This window comes from Anabrus simplex, chromosome 5, assembly GCF_040414725.1.
Source record: "Anabrus simplex isolate iqAnaSimp1 chromosome 5, ASM4041472v1, whole genome shotgun sequence".
In the NCBI taxonomy this organism is placed as follows: domain Eukaryota; kingdom Metazoa; phylum Arthropoda; class Insecta; order Orthoptera; family Tettigoniidae; genus Anabrus; species Anabrus simplex.
The window spans coordinates 45,758,820-45,778,126 of NC_090269.1; the positions used below are offsets into that span (position 1 = coordinate 45,758,820).

At 37.9% G+C, this 19,307-nt stretch overlaps 1 protein-coding gene across 3 annotated transcripts in view; it reads left to right on the forward strand.

Moving 5' to 3' along the window:
• Mgat1 (alpha-1,3-mannosyl-glycoprotein 2-beta-N-acetylglucosaminyltransferase) overlaps positions 1–19,307 on the forward strand; it is a 167,263-nt gene that overhangs the window by 37,285 nt on the left and 110,671 nt on the right. For all 3 annotated transcript variants that reach the window (XM_067146872.2, XM_067146873.2, XM_067146874.2), the window contains exon 4: positions 1,520–1,635. In XM_067146872.2, the coding sequence (XP_067002973.2) occupies positions 1,520–1,635 (116 nt within the window). The remainder of the gene's footprint in view (positions 1–1,519; positions 1,636–19,307) is intronic.

Sequence of the window (19,307 nt, forward strand, 5' to 3'; positions counted from 1 at the left end):
TAGTGCTTGATAAATTTATAGTAGTGGGCATATCTTTTAAATCTGGAGTAGATTTTTTTACTCTTGTTATTTGATCCCTAGCATTTAATTCACATTTCTAAAATTAAATTTTACCATTGCAATCCCCTTTACAGAATCAACTGTCAGTCTGTTTCTCTCCTTTGTTCACTGTGCCCCTTTTAAGGAGAACAACCTCTCAACACGTGGGCTGGCACTGCAAAGAAGAACTGCGCTATTACATCGATTGTAAGCAATGTAAATCGATATTTTCGATTTTACTAGCACAACAGATAGATTGTAAGTGAATAACAAACGGTGTAATTCAATGATCGATATACAAATCTATAATTTGTTGACAATACGAGATGAAACAAAAATCAAAAGATCTTGCTTCCCAAAAATTTTTAAACGCGGACATTAGCTGAAAACATAAAAATGTACACGGACGCTACATTAAACATTGAAAATACGAAGATGTCCACATAAATGTGGACATATGGGAACCCTATATTTACTTGAATAAATCATGCATGTTTAAAAACAAATTAAATTTAAAATCATATGCTTGGATTATTTGGGACGAGGTTGGAAACAACGTATATTTCTTGGCCACATCAAATCTTCCGTTCATGTTTCCGTACATAGAAACTCATATGTGTCTTCATTCTTGCTCGGACGGTCACAGATGTAAGCTGTCCTTATGGTTTTGGTGTTGCATTTTGCAGTTAAATATTTCTGTGACAAAAGAAAAATGACTCCTTGGCAGAATAGGCAGCGTAGTGGTCTTCAGTTCAGAGGGCCCTGGGTTCTTATCCTGTGAGCTTGCATCCGGGTGATAGTGGGTTCGAATCCCACTGTCGGCAGCCCCGAGATGGTTTTCCATGGTTTCCCATTTTCAGAGCAGGCAAATGCCGGGGCTGTACGTTAATTAAGGCCACATCCGCTTCCCTCCCACTCCTAGGCCTTTTCCATCTCATCGTGACCATAAGACCTATCTGTGTCGGTGTGACGTAAAACAAATTGTAAAAAAAAAAAAAAAACTTTAAGTTTTCCTTTTACTGTATGTATGATTGTATATATGATTCACTCTTCTGTTATGTTTGAATGAATACTCTGATATTAATGTCCCTTTAACTAAAACATAAGTCTGATATTATACCTATCGAGCTTGATAGCTGTAGTCGCTTAAGTGCGGCCAGTATTCAGTGTTCGGGAGATAGCGGGTTCGAACCCCACCGTCGGCAGCCCTGAAGATGGTTTTCCGTGGCTTCCCATTTTCACACCAGGCAAATGCTGGAACTATACCTCAATTAAGACCACGGCCGTTTTCATCCCACTCCTAGCCCTTTCCTATCCCATCATCGCCATAAAGACCTATCTGTGTCGGTGCGACGTAAAGCCAATTGTTAAAAAATAAAAAGATACCTTGAATTTTTTATATTCTGTTTTGCAGGAGAACCCCAGTTTATTCATATTAGATTCTATTTAATATTATCTTGTGTTATTCTCTTTCTTCCAGACGAGTGGAAGGGAGACAGCCCCAGTGAGGTGGTTCCAGTTCCTGACAATGAGAATGATGTCGCAGTTGTTCCTGTTGTTGAGGTTAAACCACCACAGGAAGAAAGCGATGATGAGGTATGAGATGGGGAAGGAAAAAAAATACAAATATTTTACAGTACCTTCGGTACCTGTAATACAAATAAGAATGTTTCATTCAACTTCATTTCGAAAAATTATGAAGCACTAATTCCTGTAATTTCTTTTTGTACTGTAAAATTTAATTAACCCTATGCTCAGAGCAAAGGGTATTAAAATGTCTCCTGCATTCTGGCAGGCCCTGTAAAGCTTAAATTCTCAGAGTGCATACAAAACCTAGCCTTAACCCATTCATGTACCAATTGTTAGAATACGGTATAAGTCCATTACAGCAAGAATCCATAACAGCGAACAAGTTACTCGCTCTAACGAATTCTCGGTATATCCGATTTTTTTGTAAAAGTCGGGAAAATGCCCATACACATTAAAATCAGTATGAAACGGCAATCGGTTTTGTTCAAAACTTGCATTTTCGCAGATAATATCCATACTATGGCTTACTTGTTTGTTATTTCTCAAAATTCGATACTATGTAAAAGTGAAAATTCTGAAAAAATTATCGTACCGTATTTCTCCAAATCCAAGACGACCCCCACTTTTTCCTTCAAAAAATTTAAATATCTTAAAAAGTGCTTTGTAAAATCCTATGAATGCCTTTGTTATACAGTACGCATTTTAGACTATTCTTAAACGCCGAACGTTGGCTTTAGTTATGGCGTATTCTTTTGCGGCTGCACAATTATTCCTTATTTCAGCGAGTTTAATAACCATTAACTTAAAATTGGCATCATAAAATCGAACAGAACCTGTTGAAAAGTTGTCAGCAATACCTATTCCACGCATCTCTACAATACGACGATCCATCAGGAAAATATTCTTGCTTACTATAAAACTGTTACTTTCACTCAGCGTCAGATATAACTGGCTGCCGCTACACGCACGTCTCACTTGCCGGGTTCAGCCAACTTCAGCGGCTAGCGATGTATATGCCTAATTGCGCATGTTGAAGGTCAACGAAGGAGTTTATTGTGCCACCGTATGGCAATTCTGCCCTTGTGTTTTAAGTGCACATACCTCACAATTTCATCTTCGACTTCTTTAAAGCGTCCATGTTGTGGACCACTGAATGCATTTTTTGTGCAGTACGCATTTTTAAGCTTTTTCTTCACACTAACGCCGAATATTGGCTTTAGTTAGACCTGTGTCGTATTTTCTTGCGGCTGCACAATTATTCTACATTTTCAAGTGTTTACTAACTACTTACCTGAAATTGGCATCATAATATCGACGAGAACCCGTTGAAAATTTGCCGGCAATACCTGTTCCATGTATCTTTGCAACACGATGATCCATTGTGAAAATATTCCTGCTATCTATAAAAATTTTTACTAAGCAACAGGTACAGTAGATGCGTTATAACTCTGCTACTGAGTAGCCATGGCCTTTCTAAGAATTCGAAGGCTCGCATGTTTTGATGCCATTCTGCAGATTTGAGAAACAATTGTATAGAGGCTAATAGAATGTCATTCACTCTTCAATATTTCCCGAGATCCTGTGATGTTGCATGTAGGCACTGTGACAACCGGTCGCTGCGGTTAGTGATGTATAATAAAGAGACGATCGTTTACTGTCAACGAGTTTTGTGTGCATGCACGCCGGGATGAAAAGAAGTAGCGTGGTTACTGCAGTAGTTGCCAGTGGTGTTCATTACTGTTAGGCCACGAATGCAAGATGACCCATGATTTTTCACATGTGGTTCTGAGAAAAAAAATGTCATCTTGGATTCGGAGAATTACGGTGTCACTCCAGAGGCTTCTGTGGCAAACATTTCAGTTTTCTTCTTCAAATGGCGTCACCTAACCTAACCGTATATGTATCATGAAAAACATATTTCAAACGCATGTGGATAAATGATAACTTCCTCGCTAAAATTTACATAGGAATAGCCGTTCCGAAATTTAACTAGACACGGGAAAATACAAACTATCCTCCAAAATCGGTGATGTACTCTGTCCTATCTTGAGGTGTATCACATTCTTACTTTATTTCAGTATACAACATTAAAATTAACAGATAGTTTACTTCAGCCTTTATTTTTAACGAGTTAACAACTGCTATCGGCCACGTTATTTATGCATTTATTACGAAAACGTATTATCCTCTTCCATTTCGAATTTTCTTTGGAGAGCAGCAGTCGACGGGTTTTACTAATCTACTCCCACATCGCCTTCGAATATCGACGAGAGAGCTCGCTAATGCACGTAGCGAGAAAACTATACCGTGCCGAAGATGATCGATCGCATTTTGTGACAGATATTTCAGTTTTCTTATTCAAACAGCGCCATCTAACCTAACTTAACCATACTATATTTATCATGAATACAAATTTCTAGCGCCAGTAGAGAAATGCCCTTCTCGCTATAAATTTATATGATAATAGCCTTTATGAATTTAATAGACACGAGAAAATATAAACTAACCTCTGAAATCAATGATGCAAACTGCTATATCTTGAGGTGTATTCCATCCTAATTAATTGCAGTATTTAGTATTAAAATTAAGCGATCGTTCACTCAGCTTTTATTTTTAACAATTTAACAACTGTTATTGGACATGTTATTTACGCATTTGTTATGCAAAACAGTTCTCTTTCATTTTGAATTTTCTTTACGGAACAGCAGTTGACGGGTATTACTAATCGCCTTTGAATGTCGACGAGAGAACTTGCTAGGGGACAGTGTGAGTAGACGATACCGAAGGTGATCGATCGCATGCAACATAATCACTGGGGAGCATAAATATCGGTAATGGAAAAATCGCTTGTGATAACGGATGCATCAGTGATAGGGCTTTTGCTGTAACTGAAGGGTAATACACAAGTTAATATAAGAATTTTGAAGGGACAAACAAAAATTGTCGTTATAGCGGGGTTCTTGTTGTATGCCGTACTCGCTATAGCGGACTTCTACTGTATGTGACTTAGAGTAGTGCCTACCATTTTTTAAAATGAAATTCCAGCAGCTATATACAATGAATTGAAACACTAACTGTATATTTGCAACAAAATAACAGTCTCTCAGCCAGCTTTACCGATGTAAAGAAGTTATCAGTGGTCCTGTTATATCCTTCATGAGATATGGGTCCATAAGTTTCATGACAACATTTTCAGGCAGTAACTCATTGGCAGGCCGCATTTAGTCTTTCCCAAGATAAGGAAACCCATTGCACACATACTTAGAATCAACGTCTACCAGTAGCCAGAATTTTATGCCAAATTTCTGGCTTGTTGGCCATATACTGCGTGAACCTGCACCAAGCTTTGCTGGGAAAGAGTTGTTCATCAGCTGAGACATTCACTCCTGGTTTATAGCAGGCATACCAATTCTCAATAAATCTATTCCAAATACCAGACGTCGAAGCAAATTTATCTGTCTGCAAATGAGTGGATCTAGTTTTACGGAGATCAGAGTGCAAACACCTTAGAATTTCTTTGAACCTGTTTCTTGCCATAGTGTTAGTGAAAACAGGGGGACCCTATAAAGAAGACCACATAAGATCTACGGCTAGACTAGTAAGTTTATAAGCTCCACGGGTGTATAACAAAGCTGAGACCTGTGTAGAATCTCTTTTAAATGTTTTCTGTATGATGTGGAATGTTGTTGTAGAATATTTTATTTGTAAATGTTTTTTAAAGGAATACTTACTGTATGATGTGGAGTGTTGTGGTAGAATATTTTATTCGTATTCCATTTAGCTACCTAACCTGTATGGTGTAAAATATTTTTGTAGTATGTTTTATTTATATTCCCTTTATCTACTTAAGTAACTACTAGATTGTAAATTATTGTTCCATAATAGCTGGAACAGTCCAGAAAGGTTGTGATTCGGACTTTTAGAACGGGGTGTGTTGGCCCCTGTCGATTGTCGATTCTAGAAATATGTCCTTACTAATTCTGGAAGATGGAAAGTTCACAATTAGTGTCTGTATATGTTCCGGAACATAGTCAGAACATCGCGACTGGGTAAAGAGTTATGATTGGTGAATCTGGGTGGCGATAGGCAAGCTCCTGCGCTCTGTTTGGTCACTCGATAATCACACCAAGGCCAGAGTTCCCTTTTAAAGTGAGCGAAGCAGGATTTCGTGGTCTTTCGTTCTCTCGTCTGTCCTACATTTTGACGTATGTCGGTGGATCCTCCCTCCCAGGATGGGCTACCTTGGGATAAGCATTGTTGTCCTCAGTTCCACCTTAAATTATATTTAATGTTCGCTTGCATTTTCACATAGGAGTTTGCCCTACTCGCCCAGACGCGCCACTCAATTACTTCAGATGCCTCAGCTTTTCAGCTGGGCCTGCCTGTTTGCTTTCGAGGCATTCCCTTTTCCTTTGTTTTGCTAAACATGTAATTTGTAGATTAATTTTCCCTCAGGGTTTGCCTCTTGTATCTCTGTGTCACTTGATGCACACTAGTTTTTCCGCTGCCTCACATCAGAAGTATTTTTGGTGTGGGAGCAAGTTGAACAGGCCTCTGCGCCAAGTTTAAATATTTCTAATTTTCCCCTATTCCCTTTATGTGGCTCAGATGTCTTAGAAAGCACCTTAATGTTCATTTATATTGTAATTGTATCCTGTGTGTCTTCTTACCCTCAAAATTATATTGTAGAACTTGGTTTATGCTAGGATATATTTAGTTAACCTCTTGACCTAATTGCAAAGCTCTTGGCAAGGTACATCTGGTTTGTATTTTGGAAATTGTGTATCTGGATTGCGTGGATAGATGAACTTTGTTCTGAAGTTACCTTGTAATGTTTATTTCGGAAAATAATATCTTGAAAACAAGAGATCACCGTTGATTTTTCTGGAAACCCGCAACTTTTGTATCTCTATGGTCTTAGTAGGTTTCTCAGCCCCGTTCCACGTTCCTTTATTATAGTCGTCACGTTGTCCAACCTGATATCTGTTTGTGTGTCTTGGCGCAGTTCATCGGATGTTTATTGTGTGTTAAGGTTTTAAAGTGCCGTGTGATTTGATTTATTTTCCTCTTCCCTTAAGTATGTATCGTGTAACCGCCAGAAACCGGTTACAAAAGCAATAAAAGCATCTAATTCTTCCAAGGAAATAGATCAATTGTTATCCATTGTCTGTCTACGAGCTTCGGTATCTGTGCACATCTTTATATGCTTCAACATGGGTGTGTCAATGAATAAACGCCAGTCACTAACCTTGCTATGAGTCTCTACGTTACGCTTAGCTCACGCTGAGTGTGAGAAGTAGGCCCTGCTGCCTCTTTCAGTACATTCTGAGCAGCCAGTGGGGTTGCCACTACTGTCGATAACAGTCCAAATAGTTGTTCCATCCTTACCACATAACTGATCCCCTGGTGCAAATAAAAGACTTCACCAGTTCATGACCTCTTTCACCTCGCCCCCTTCCTCTTCGAACAGGTTGCCCGCTGCTAAGAGACCATCCTGTGCTGCAAGATTGATCACGTCTGGTTGAAGGAGTAACTGCGTATATTCTAGGTACGAAGTCCACTGTGTGCATGTTTTCATTAGCTGAATCACTATTACTATCAGACATATTACCACACTGTACAGGTATATAATCCTCATTGTCACTCTTTGCGCCTCTATCTGATAATGTTTCTTTGTCACCTGATTCATCTTCTCCTAGATTTTTCAAGTTCTGCTAATAATTCAACAGGAGTAAGTTTTTGCTGCCGAGCCATTATTACGCACTATACTACACAAGGAATAGGCACTAATTCATCCACTCGCAACCACAGTTAGAGTCATACTATTTAGTTACATCATACGCCCCTATAGCGCCACTTGTAAATATATCACAGGAAGCAAGCAGTGAGCAGAATAGAGCTCTCCGTATCAAGGAAGTGAAGTGGCCAAAATGACCGCTTATGGCCTTCCTACCTATAACGGACAATATCGGCGTTCCCTTATCATCTACGGATGTAATATTACGGATGTAATTAAAAGTCACAAAAGCACAACCTCATGCGTAAAAAAGTACGAGCGTGGGAATACCTTGAAATTGGCTAATGGTCAAAATGACCGCTCTGGCCATTCTAGTGTTAATCAATCAGTATGCTTTATTTGCAAATAGAGGTATTAGCCCTAGTGGCAAATTTCGAGTCTGATAATAATGAAAATAATAATTGAATGGCTTTAGCCACCACATGCCAGCATATTGAGATGTTGCCATCTAGGCTGCCTGCATGTCAATTTTGACATACCGTTTTCATCTGCCAGATTGCATTATTAAACCAAAACTCTATTGGGTGGCCTTTGGGTGACTTTTTATTGAATTTTGGCAGGTAGAAACCAATTGTTCTATCAGACATTCTTAACTTGCCAACATTATATGACATGGAGTACCAACAATATTTTAGCCTTCAGAAAACTGATGCTGTCCGATTGATATGAGAAATACCTGCCCCAGCCCAAAACAGGTTAAAGACGAGGCCAAATTATCCAATTTGAGACAATCAATATTGGGATAATACTGGATTCAGACGTGAGTTGGCCGAATGACTCGAGCTATGATGGGTGGGCATTGCCTGTATCAAGAAGACAATATGGAAAGGTGCAAAAGCCTCTGCCATTGGTGAAGGATGTAAGCTTTTGTACTATGGCATGACATCCAGCCAAAATGGCATGGCAATTGCCATTGTGGAGAGATTGTGAGATAACGTCACCTATGTAGACTGTACATCCAGTCGCTTGATTGGCTTCCCAGTTGTCACCGGGTCAGGAATAGTACTCACTGTCTCTTGTTATGCACCACATAAGATGCCCAGTAGAGGAACTATATGGATTTTGGACAGAACTGGAGTCATACAACCACTCTATTGACATTGTTAGTCCGTGGAGACATCAACAGCCATATTGGCTACTCAAAGAATGGTTCTGGATGATGATGATGATGATGATGATGATGATGATGATGATGATGATTGTTTAAAGTAGCATAACATCTAGGTTATTGTCCCTGGTTTCAAATGAGTGCATGGTGGTTTGCTTCTCAGCATAGACTCCTGGTTCGTGAATTTCAGCTTCACCTTCGCCCACCTGTCCGACCTGTCACCACCATAGAATTCATCAAATGGTGGAAGCATTATGACAAAGCAACAGTGCTAACGGACACCGTCTGTCCCTCCTGAATACTGACGGCCATGTGAAGGATACGTGGAGTGTGAATGCTGCACGAATTCAATCAAGTGCGAAAGAAATAGTAAGAGTGACGAAACCAGGAATGCGTTTCATGGAGAAAGATGTCTGGTGGTTGAGTGATGAAGTCCAGCGCACAGTGAAGTCCAAGGAGATCGCCAACAAGCACTGACACCAATCTGGTCTGGTATAGGGAACTCAAATCTGTCATCAAACAAACAGTAGCAACCGTCAAGGATAAATACTTCTGTAACGCATCTATGAACGATTACATCTTAGATCAACCTGGAGGAACCAGTGCTATATCTAAGATCTCCAGATCTCGTCATTGTGCCACTGAAGATATTGGTCATGTCATCCACATGAACCAATTGACATCCTGTGCGTGGACCTGCAAACATCCCAACCATGGGCCCTTCTCTGTGCTGGCTAGCTACTCGAGAAATGGGCTTAATGAATTGGTTACCTATTGGAAAACAAAGCTGAAAACATTTGGATTTTGGACAAACCTCGGCAGACAAATGGGACAATATTGGTCGACGACATTGCACTACTGAAGACAGCTGCACTCCGTTGCTTTGGCTAGTTGCCACTGCTAAGACCACAGTCGTTCCATCGCTGTATAGACGATTTAACCCTACATTTCAGCTCCTAAGGGATAGCAGTTGCTAAGAGGCTACTACATCCAGCCATTAACTGAATCGACAACACTGTTTTTGATTTTCAGTGATGAAAACCTAATTTGTACACGTCTATCGACGTCAGATTGTGCATCCTGAATCAGAGCTCCACTTGCGAAATATTTTCTTATGAACATGGACAGCTTCTTCGAGCCCAGCGGAACAAAACTATCTATTCCTCTCCTAGTATTTTTCAGTTACCTGATGCATACTGAATATCTGATTCTGACAAGCCCCTCTGTGGTCTGAAACCACATTTGTTTTCATTTAACTTTGATCAGTGAAATCCTTCAAGAGTTGTTGCAATCCTTCCTGTTCTCTTCCTTATTAATAGGTGTAATTATTTCTTTCATTTTATCAGAAGGTACCTTACAAACATTCCATGTTAATCTTATTAACGTTTCGCTGGCAACCAGGAAGGAGTTAGCTGGAAAATTTATAATGTCCAATAACGGACCGTACATATTGGTATTATAAATTTACTCATTTCGGACAAATATTTCTGGTTCCCTATGGGAATCAACATCTCTATCATAATCTTATTACTTCGTGAAGCAATTTCATCCCTGCCTTCCCACTAAATTAAACCATTTCAGGTCTAATTTCACCTATTCCTGCTGCTTTATGTCAGTGGAGTGTATTTACCATCCTTTTGACTTCAAGTGTAATTTAATTTAACGTCATTGTCCTCATCATGAGCTCGGTTGTTGACAGTGGCAACAGAAAGATTTCATTTTATGCTGAGAAGCTTTTCAAACTGTTCTTTCCACCTGCTTCCATGGGTTCTAATATGAGTTCACCTGATTTACCCAAGACACTGTTCATTTCCTTTTCCCCCTCCCTTTCTATGATTCTTTATTACCATGCAGAAAGGTTTCCACCAGGTGGGTTGGCCATGTGGTTAGGGGCGTGCAGGTGTGAACTTGCATCCGGGAGATAGTGGGTTTCAGCCCCACTGTCGGCAGCCCTGAAGATGGTTTAACCTGGTTTCCCATTTTCACACCAGGCAAATGCTGGGGCTGTACCTTAATTAAGGTCTAGGCCTTTCCTATCATAAGACCTATATGCATACCTGCCAACTTTCCCAATTTAGGTGGGAGACTCCCGATTTTCGACACTTTTTTCTGCCTCTCAATTATTATATTATTTCTCCCGATTTTAGCTTATTTTTTGTGGAACTTCAAACATTTGTTTTCAAATACCGTTATTTCAGATTTTTTATGCCAGTGGCAGGAAGTCCTTCGCTCATTGGCCGTTTTCAAACGAAATATCTACGTTTATTAATACGAGAAATGTGCGCGAATGTGCGATGTTTATTGAAACCTATATATCGCGATGCGTATATCGATCGTCAATCTCTCGTTCTCGCTAGCTATGTTCGTGTTTGTTCACATCAGTCTAATCGAGGCCAACGAGAAAGACAGGCCACGGCGCGCACGTCATACACTGAATGTCGCGTGACTCAGCCGGTCTTACTGTAGAGAATGCATCTCCAGGCTCACGCGCGAGACTATCGTAGCGTGGTAAATAAAATTAATTTCGGCGCATTTCAACCTACTAAAAGAACACTACTGAACTACAGATCAAATGAAACATAGTGTCTCTTACTATTCTTGGTTGAACGAAGACTAAAAATCTTACTGAGGTAAAGATATGCACACTCAGATAATGTTAATTGGTTACAAATAAGTCTATATTCACAATAACATTCATGTAAGAAATATCTTATTGAATCCAGGGTGAAAGGTAGGCTGATTGTAAGCTATTTACAAGTCTTACATTTGTTTCACTCCATACCTGGCTTCAGCATCATATCTAATACTTAAATTTTGCTACCTTTCTGGAAGTTATCTTGGAACCACCCTATTCAGTTAGAAATTGAATGAAATAGTGTATCTTACTAGCCTTGGTTGACAAAATCTAAAAATCGTACTGCAGTAAAGATATGCAGACCTAGATAAGTCAAATGTTGCTAATGAAAGTGGTTAATGTACAATTAGGCCTATATTTACAATAACATTCATGTAAGGAATATCTTATTGAATCCAGGATCAAAGTTAGGCCTATTGTAAGTTATTTACAGTCTGGTTTCAGTATCATATTTAATACTTAAATTATGCTCCCTTCCTGAAAGTTATCTTGGAACCACCCTATTCAGTTAGAAATTAAATGAAACATAGTGTCTTTTACTAGCCTTGGATGACAAAAACTAAAAATCTTACTGCAGTAAAGATATGCACACTCAGATAAATCAAATGTTGCTAATGAAACTGGCTAATGTACAATTAAGCCTATGTTTACAATAACATTCATGTAAGGAATATCTTATTGAATCCAGGGTGAAAGGTAGGCCTATTGTAAGCTGTTTACAAGTCTTATATTTGTTTCACTCCATACCTGGCTTCAGCATCATATATAATACTTAAATTTTGCTACCTTCCTGGAAGTTATCTTGGAACCACCCTATTCATATATCTGTAATTAAATAGGATATGAATGTATTACTTCTAAATCCTCAGTACTGTAGTTGTAATTTATCCAACTCATGTATTGCAGCCCATGCTGAATGCAGTGAAGAACGTTGAGGTTATATACACATTTTTGTAAATAAATACTTACTTACACATCTGCTACCAAATGTTACCTCTACTACAGTGGTAACACCAAACAAGGCGCAAACACAGTTAAAAGGGGAAGATAAGAGTACAATACACAATATAAGGAAACACTACACACTTGGAAAAACAGTAACTAGCCTTTACGCGGATCTCCAACAAAACAAGTATGTAACTATCAGTAGGGCCAACTAGTGAACGACAAAACGGGAAGATGGAAGGGCTGGGAACCTACCAAAGGCATGGACATGGGCTTAGATAGCGGATTCCGAAATGAATCACCGTGATCCTTAGTTTTTAAAATATTATTTACAAGATAATTCTACATATACATTCCAAGTTATGAGCTATAAGTTCAGTGATATACATAGGTTATTCGTAGCAGTGTAAATTCAAATTACAAATCAACTGTACATCTAGTTACCAATGCAGTAGTACAATGCAATTTACAGGTTATCCAAAATCTAGCGTACCTAAAGTGATACAGAACTATCAGAGGCAAACCCCAAGGGAAATACTATTAAACTACAATATGCATATTTTAGTGAAACAAAACGGGAATGCCTCGGAAACGAACAGGTAAGTCTAGCTGAAAAACTAAGGCGTCATAAGTAACTAATTTTGTGAATCTAGGCGAGGTTAGGGCAAACTCCTGTATGAAAACCAAATCGGAACATTACGGAATTTTTAGCAGGAACGGAATTCAAGAGTGCTTACCCGAGGAGTGCGCCATCCCGAAAACTGGAGGGACGTCATCCAGATAGGCTGCTCGCAGACAGATAAACCGAGACCAACAGAATTCAGGATACAGAATTAATTCGAACACTGCCTCGCTCACTATATATAGGAATTACTGGCCTTGGAGGCAACCAATCAGCGTGCACGTGTTCCCTATCGCCACCTAGACTCACCAATCACAACCTTACTTTCGATCGAGAATTTTGACTAACATTCTAGAATACGCATGATCGCGAAAGTCGTATTTTTCCAGAATAGATAGAACACGCTTTCTAGAACACATACCAACAAAGTAACACACCCTGTACAAAAGTTATGTAACTCTCTAGATCTTTCCAGGAACTATAGACAGAATTCTACTATTTACAAATGCCTATGTTACAACATTATACAGTACAGGTTAGCTCAATAAAAATAAAAAAAAGACTTCAAAAAAAAAAAATACATTCCACTCGCCTTACATATTTCACTTGTAACAGTTATATACGCATTTTTGTAAATAAATACTTACTTACACATCCGCACACAACACTATGAATGTAAGGAACTCTTGCACAACACCAACATATTCACATAAACACAAAATCTCCGTTATTTCCTTCCATAATCCACAATAAACTAGCAATAACACCGCAAGAACACATGTAATAACCAGTTTCACTCTACCATTCCTGAGACTGGCCTTGTCACGCGACTTTACCGAGCCATGGCCTGTCTTTCTCGTCGGCCTCGGTCTAGTTGATTCTAGAGACTAGCTGCTAGATATGGAGTCTTTTTTTTAGTAATTTCAATGATAATGACTAGTGACTTTTCTAGAGATTTTAGGAGCCATTTGGAGACAATTCTGACTCATTTTAAATTATCTCACTATAAATAAAATAAGAGTGTCTGTACATTGCTCAGAATTTAAAAAGAATGATATTTCTGTACTGGCCGTGACCACAGTAACAAGGAGAAATGCACGTTTTAATTTTCCGTAATGTCTGTCTGTCTGTATGTATGTACGTGCATCACGAGAAAACGGCTGAAGAGAATTTAATGAAAATCAGTATATAAAGTCGGGGAATAAGTCGCTAAAATCTAGGCCATAAATAATTGTGTTCATGCTGAGTGAAATGGTAGTTTAGGGGAAGGCCTAAAATTTTTTTCTCATAAATTTATGTTATTACTAGCTGATGTACCCGTGCTTCGCTACTGACTTGTGGTTTTCCTAACTGAAGTCAATATAGGTCATTACAAAAATGTCAGTAGGAAAGTAGCGATTAAAAGCAATGTTATCATATAAAATACTCGATCAAATGAAGAACCGCACAGTTTCTCACTTTTAACGAACAGTACTACAGTGCCGATCTAAAAGCCCAAAGTTCCAGAGCTGGAATGACCAGGCCGTAGACAGCCGTGAACACTCCTCTGCCATTATTCTGTTAAATATGCACACTGCCTCAGAGTACGGATTGAATAGCTCAAATGCTATGATGAACTGGTGTGTTACGTACCTGTAGTATCAGAATATTTATGAACCAGGGGAATGGCATGCTAAAAAGAAAGTTATCTAACTCCCCAGCTACTTCCCGCCAATATTCAGGCAGGCTATTACACTCGGTACGACCAGGCGAGTTGGCCGTGTGATTAGGGGCGCACAGCTGTGAGCTTGCATCCGGGAGATAGTGGATTCGAACCCCACTGTCGGAAAATGATATTCTGTATTTTCTCATTTTCACACCAAGTAAATGCTGGGTTGAATCTTAATTAAGGCCAAGGCCAATTCATTCACACTCCTAGCCCTTTCCTATTCCATCATCGCCATAAGACCTATCTGTATCAGTGCGGCGAAGGCCAAATTAAAAAAAAAAAAACCTCTGTATTCAGCAGTAATCCTATCTATAGGAGATGAGTGGCAACAGAAGACACAAAGCGAAAATCAATGGTCGATCAATTTTATGAGCTTTCTATATTGTAGGCCTTCACATTTAGTTTTCTTTCGACTCTGTGATATTAGGGCGTCTTGTAAAATTATTTGTAGCGTAGACTGTAATTCCTTATTCTCCGACTTAACATACTGATTTTCATTAAATTCTGTTTACCCATTTTCTCGTGCCTTGGCGCTGACGAGGACTTAGTAACAAAAATGCAAATTCATGAATATCTCTGTGATCATAGCCGGTACGGTAACTATGTATAAGACATAAATGATTGGAATTTAATAATATATTACTTTAGTTCTGTAGTATTATTTATCGATAAGACCACTAATAACATAAATATTTGAGAATTAAATTTTAGGCCTTCCCTTAAACTACCATTTCATTAAGCATGAATACAATTATTTATGACCTAGATTGTAACGACTTATTCCCCGACTTTGCATACCGAATTTCACTAAATTATCTTCAGCCGTTTTCTTGTGATGCTTGTACATACACACAGACAGACAGAAATTATGGAAAATTAACCTCGCTACTGTGGACACGACTGATACAGAAATACCATCATTTTAATATTCTGAGCAATGTACAGACACAACTCTTATTTTATATATATAGATTGGCCCAAACGATAAATACTACATAATTAAAGTTTATTAAATTCCGTATCGTGTCCAACTCATTGGCTGAATGGTTAGCGTTGAGAGGTCTTCAGTTCAGAGGGTCCCGGGTCCGTTTCTCGGCCAGGTTGGGGATTTTAATCGCCTCTGATGAATTTGTCTGGCCCTGAAACTGGGTGTTTTGTCCCAACACTTTCCTCTTATATTCACACAACACACTACACTACCAACTACCACAGAAACACGCAACAGTGATTACATCCCTCCGCATAGGGTTGGCGTCAGGAAGAGCATCCGGCTGTAAAACGGGTCCATATCCCCATGTGCGACACAGTTTGCACCCGTGACCCCACAGGTGTTGGAAAAGCGGTAGTAAAAGAAGAAGATTATTAAATTTCTTATCATTTATGTCTTATACATTTTTACCGTACAGGCTATGATAACAGAGATGTTCATGCATTTGGATTTTTGTTCCTAAGTCCATATCAGCGCCGAGGTACGAGAAATACATTGAACAGAATTTAATGAAAATCGATATGTAAAGTCGGGGAATAAGGAACTACAGTCTATGCTATAAATAATTTTATTCACCCTGTTTGAAATGGTAGTTTAGGGGAAGGTGCCAAAATTTAATTTTGAATCAACCTATCTAATTGGTCATATCGAAAAGTACTACATAAAAAAAGTTATAGAGAGTACAATTTCTGATTATTTATGTCTTGTTCATTTTTAATTTTTTGCATACAAATTTGTACTTTTTATTTTTCTATTCCACCTTTTCAATACAATTGAGAAGTTCACATTGCTACAACACTACATTAAAAGGGGCATGTTTCGCTTGGTTTCAAGCATGCTCAGCCTTTGTAAATTATCACAAGGTTAAGACCTGTCATTGTTAATTTGCTTATAACTAATTTGAATTATGATTCTAAAAACTAAGTGGTAAAATACATAAACATAGGCATTTGTAAACACAATGGACAGTTAACAATTTAAAGGACAGTGCTAAAATTGGGATATTCATTAATTCTAAAAACATTGACGTCCAAAACACAGTAATATATTCACAATAACGAGATTTGGCTAAAATTCTCAAGTTCTTTGTTTTTTTAAAAACAATTGTTAGTTGACTTATTGTATTAAAATTTGAGTCGTAAATTCCATTAAAATTCAATAGAGTCTAAAGCTTAAAATCTTAAATGCATTGGAAATATTCTGCTTCATGTGTTGATTTGAGGCATGCTTCTGTAATCTATTAGTTGTAGAAGCTTGAAATGCAACTATTAGTAATTTCCTCAAATTAGTCTTGATTTGACGAGCAGATTTTTTATTGGAATTAGATCGTTTTTATGAGAGCTTAGTCAAAGAGGACGTCAATCCGAGAATCTTGAGGTGTTGACGTTTTCTTTTTACAATATTTAAATGATGGTGCGTCTGTAACAAAGGAAATTACGTGATAATGTTGTGTGTTATTGTGCTTTCACAGTGATTGTGTTGGTATGTATCACTTACCCCTTTGACTGCTACTACAATGCCTCGTGGTACTTGTTACATAACGGTGACTGCTTGCTTTCGTGTTTCTACTCCTTGTGTTATATGTATGAAGAAGCTGTTGTGAAGGGCGAGTAGGAGACTTAGGGGAAGAAACATTAGGCGGAGCGTTAAATGTTGGCGCATCGTGTGGCAAGGAGTCTTTGTGTATTGTCGGAGTGGGAGTAGGGGAGGAAACGGTAGGCGGGGCATTGGACCTTGGCGTATTGTGTGGAGGGGAATCTTCATGCGTTATCCAAGTAGTAATTGTGTCTATTTTTGTGGTGGGAGTTATCAGATTAAATGTCTTAAAGAATTTACTATTATCTGATTTGAAAGTTTGTAGTAATATTGGCAATTGCTCTATTAATGGACTTTTTATTTCGACCACGTCATTTAGGTTTTTTTCCTTATTAAAATATTGGTCCAAATGAATATATATATTTTTAAACTCTGTCATTAGTTTCCCTTTTTCAATCCTTTTGATTATTGTGAGGTCTCTGTCTGTTGTGGTATATTGATGGCCAGTTTCTTTCATGTGGTTACTCATTGTGGAATATTTGTTATGCTTTAAAGGAGTAAAGTGTTAATGTATCTGGTAAGAAAGCTGCGGCCAGTTTGGCCAACATATGAAAAATTACACTGCGTGCATGATAGTCTGTATATCCCAGAACCTTGATATTTGTTATTATTGGAGTTTACTATGTTGTGATTAAAGAATAAGTTTTTATTGGTGTTGTGTGTCTTGAAAGCTATTATCCCGTTTTTTCAATGGGTTTGCTATTTGATGAATCGCTAGACTGGTGTATGTAAAAGTTGCGTGATTTTTTAGTCTTTTCCGGGGTAAGATTTGTGGCTAATTTGAGTTTTACTTTATTGATGATTCGATTTACCATCTCTATTTTGTATCCATTGACTAGTGCTAGTTCTTTTATGAAATTTAGTTCCTTCGTTAAATTCACGGGTGATAAGGGTATTTTGTGAGCTCTGTAGACCATGCTAAAAAGGTTGCCTGTTTGTGGGATTTCGAGTGAAGTGAATCATTTCTTATTGTTACAGAAGTATGTGTCGGCTTTCTGAATATTTGAAAATCAAATTTAGAATTTATGCGTGTTACGTTAACATCCAGGAAGTTTAATGAACTGCCTTTTTCATCTTCTTTAGTGAATTTTATGTAACTGTCAGTATTGTTTAAAAAGTCTTAAGATTTGTTCGCTGTTATTTTTCCAGTTATCTGTTATTACGAACGTGTCGTCTACAAATCTTAGCCAAAGGCGGAGTCCTTCTACATTAGGTTTAATTTTTCTATGTTCCATGTTGTCCATGTAAATATCGGCCAATATTCCCGAGCTGGGGTCACCCATAGCCAAACTCAACTGGTGGTAAATTTTGTTATTAAATGTGAAATAGTTGTTATTTAAAACAAATTTAAGTAATTTAATGAATTCTTCTATCTCAAGCTTACTTGCTATGCTTGGAGAGGTTTGAATTAATAATTTCCACAGTTTCGTTAGTAGGGATGTTTGAATACATATTAGTAATGTCAAACGAGCTCATCCTATGGTGGGGTTTAGGTCGAAATTCTTTAGTTTTTCGCAGAATTCAATTTAATTTTTAATTGAAGAAGTATGTAAAACATAATGTTTTTTAAGAAACTGATGTATAAATTTTGATACTGTATTTTATATGTTGGGCTGTTCCTATTGTTTATAATTGGTCGAATGGGTGTGTTATTTTTGTGTATCTTGGGTAGTGCCTTTGCCTTAGGTATTGTCAGGTTTATGTTAATCATTTTTTGTTGTTCTTGTTCATTAAATAAAAAAGTTGAATTTTTAAGGATTGTTTTTAGACTTCGTTGAATTCTAGAGACCGGGTCTTTATTCACTACAGTGTAAGACTTGTCAGAGAAGAACTCTTTGGTTTTTTTTTTGATGTAGTCGCTTTTATTTATTAGGACTATTGTTTCGCCTTTATCCGCCTTGGTTACAATCACATTGTTATCCCTTATTTTTGTTTTTAATTCCCTTACTTGTTTCTGGAGGGCCTGGTTCGAGTTGGTTTTCATTTCTTTTACTAGATTTGGAAGTTTCTTTTTTACTTCGAATTTAATGTCATTTTGTATTTCTGCCAGCAATTTCCCTATATTTAATTCTGATTCCGCTATTGTGGTTGTTAAATCTTCCATTTTTTGTAGATTGCACCAATTGAATTTAGCTCCTTTATTAAGTATATTCATTTTTTTGCCCGAAAAGTTGATGTCTGATAGATTAATTGTCGCGGGAGTGATTTTCATTAATGGAGTCGGATCTTTTTTTCTACTTACGTGTGTTGTTGACTTATGTTGATTTTCTTTTAGGTGTTCTAATTTGTTTTTCAGAGTTTTTTGCTTCCTATATAAGATCTTGGAGAGTTTTTCATTG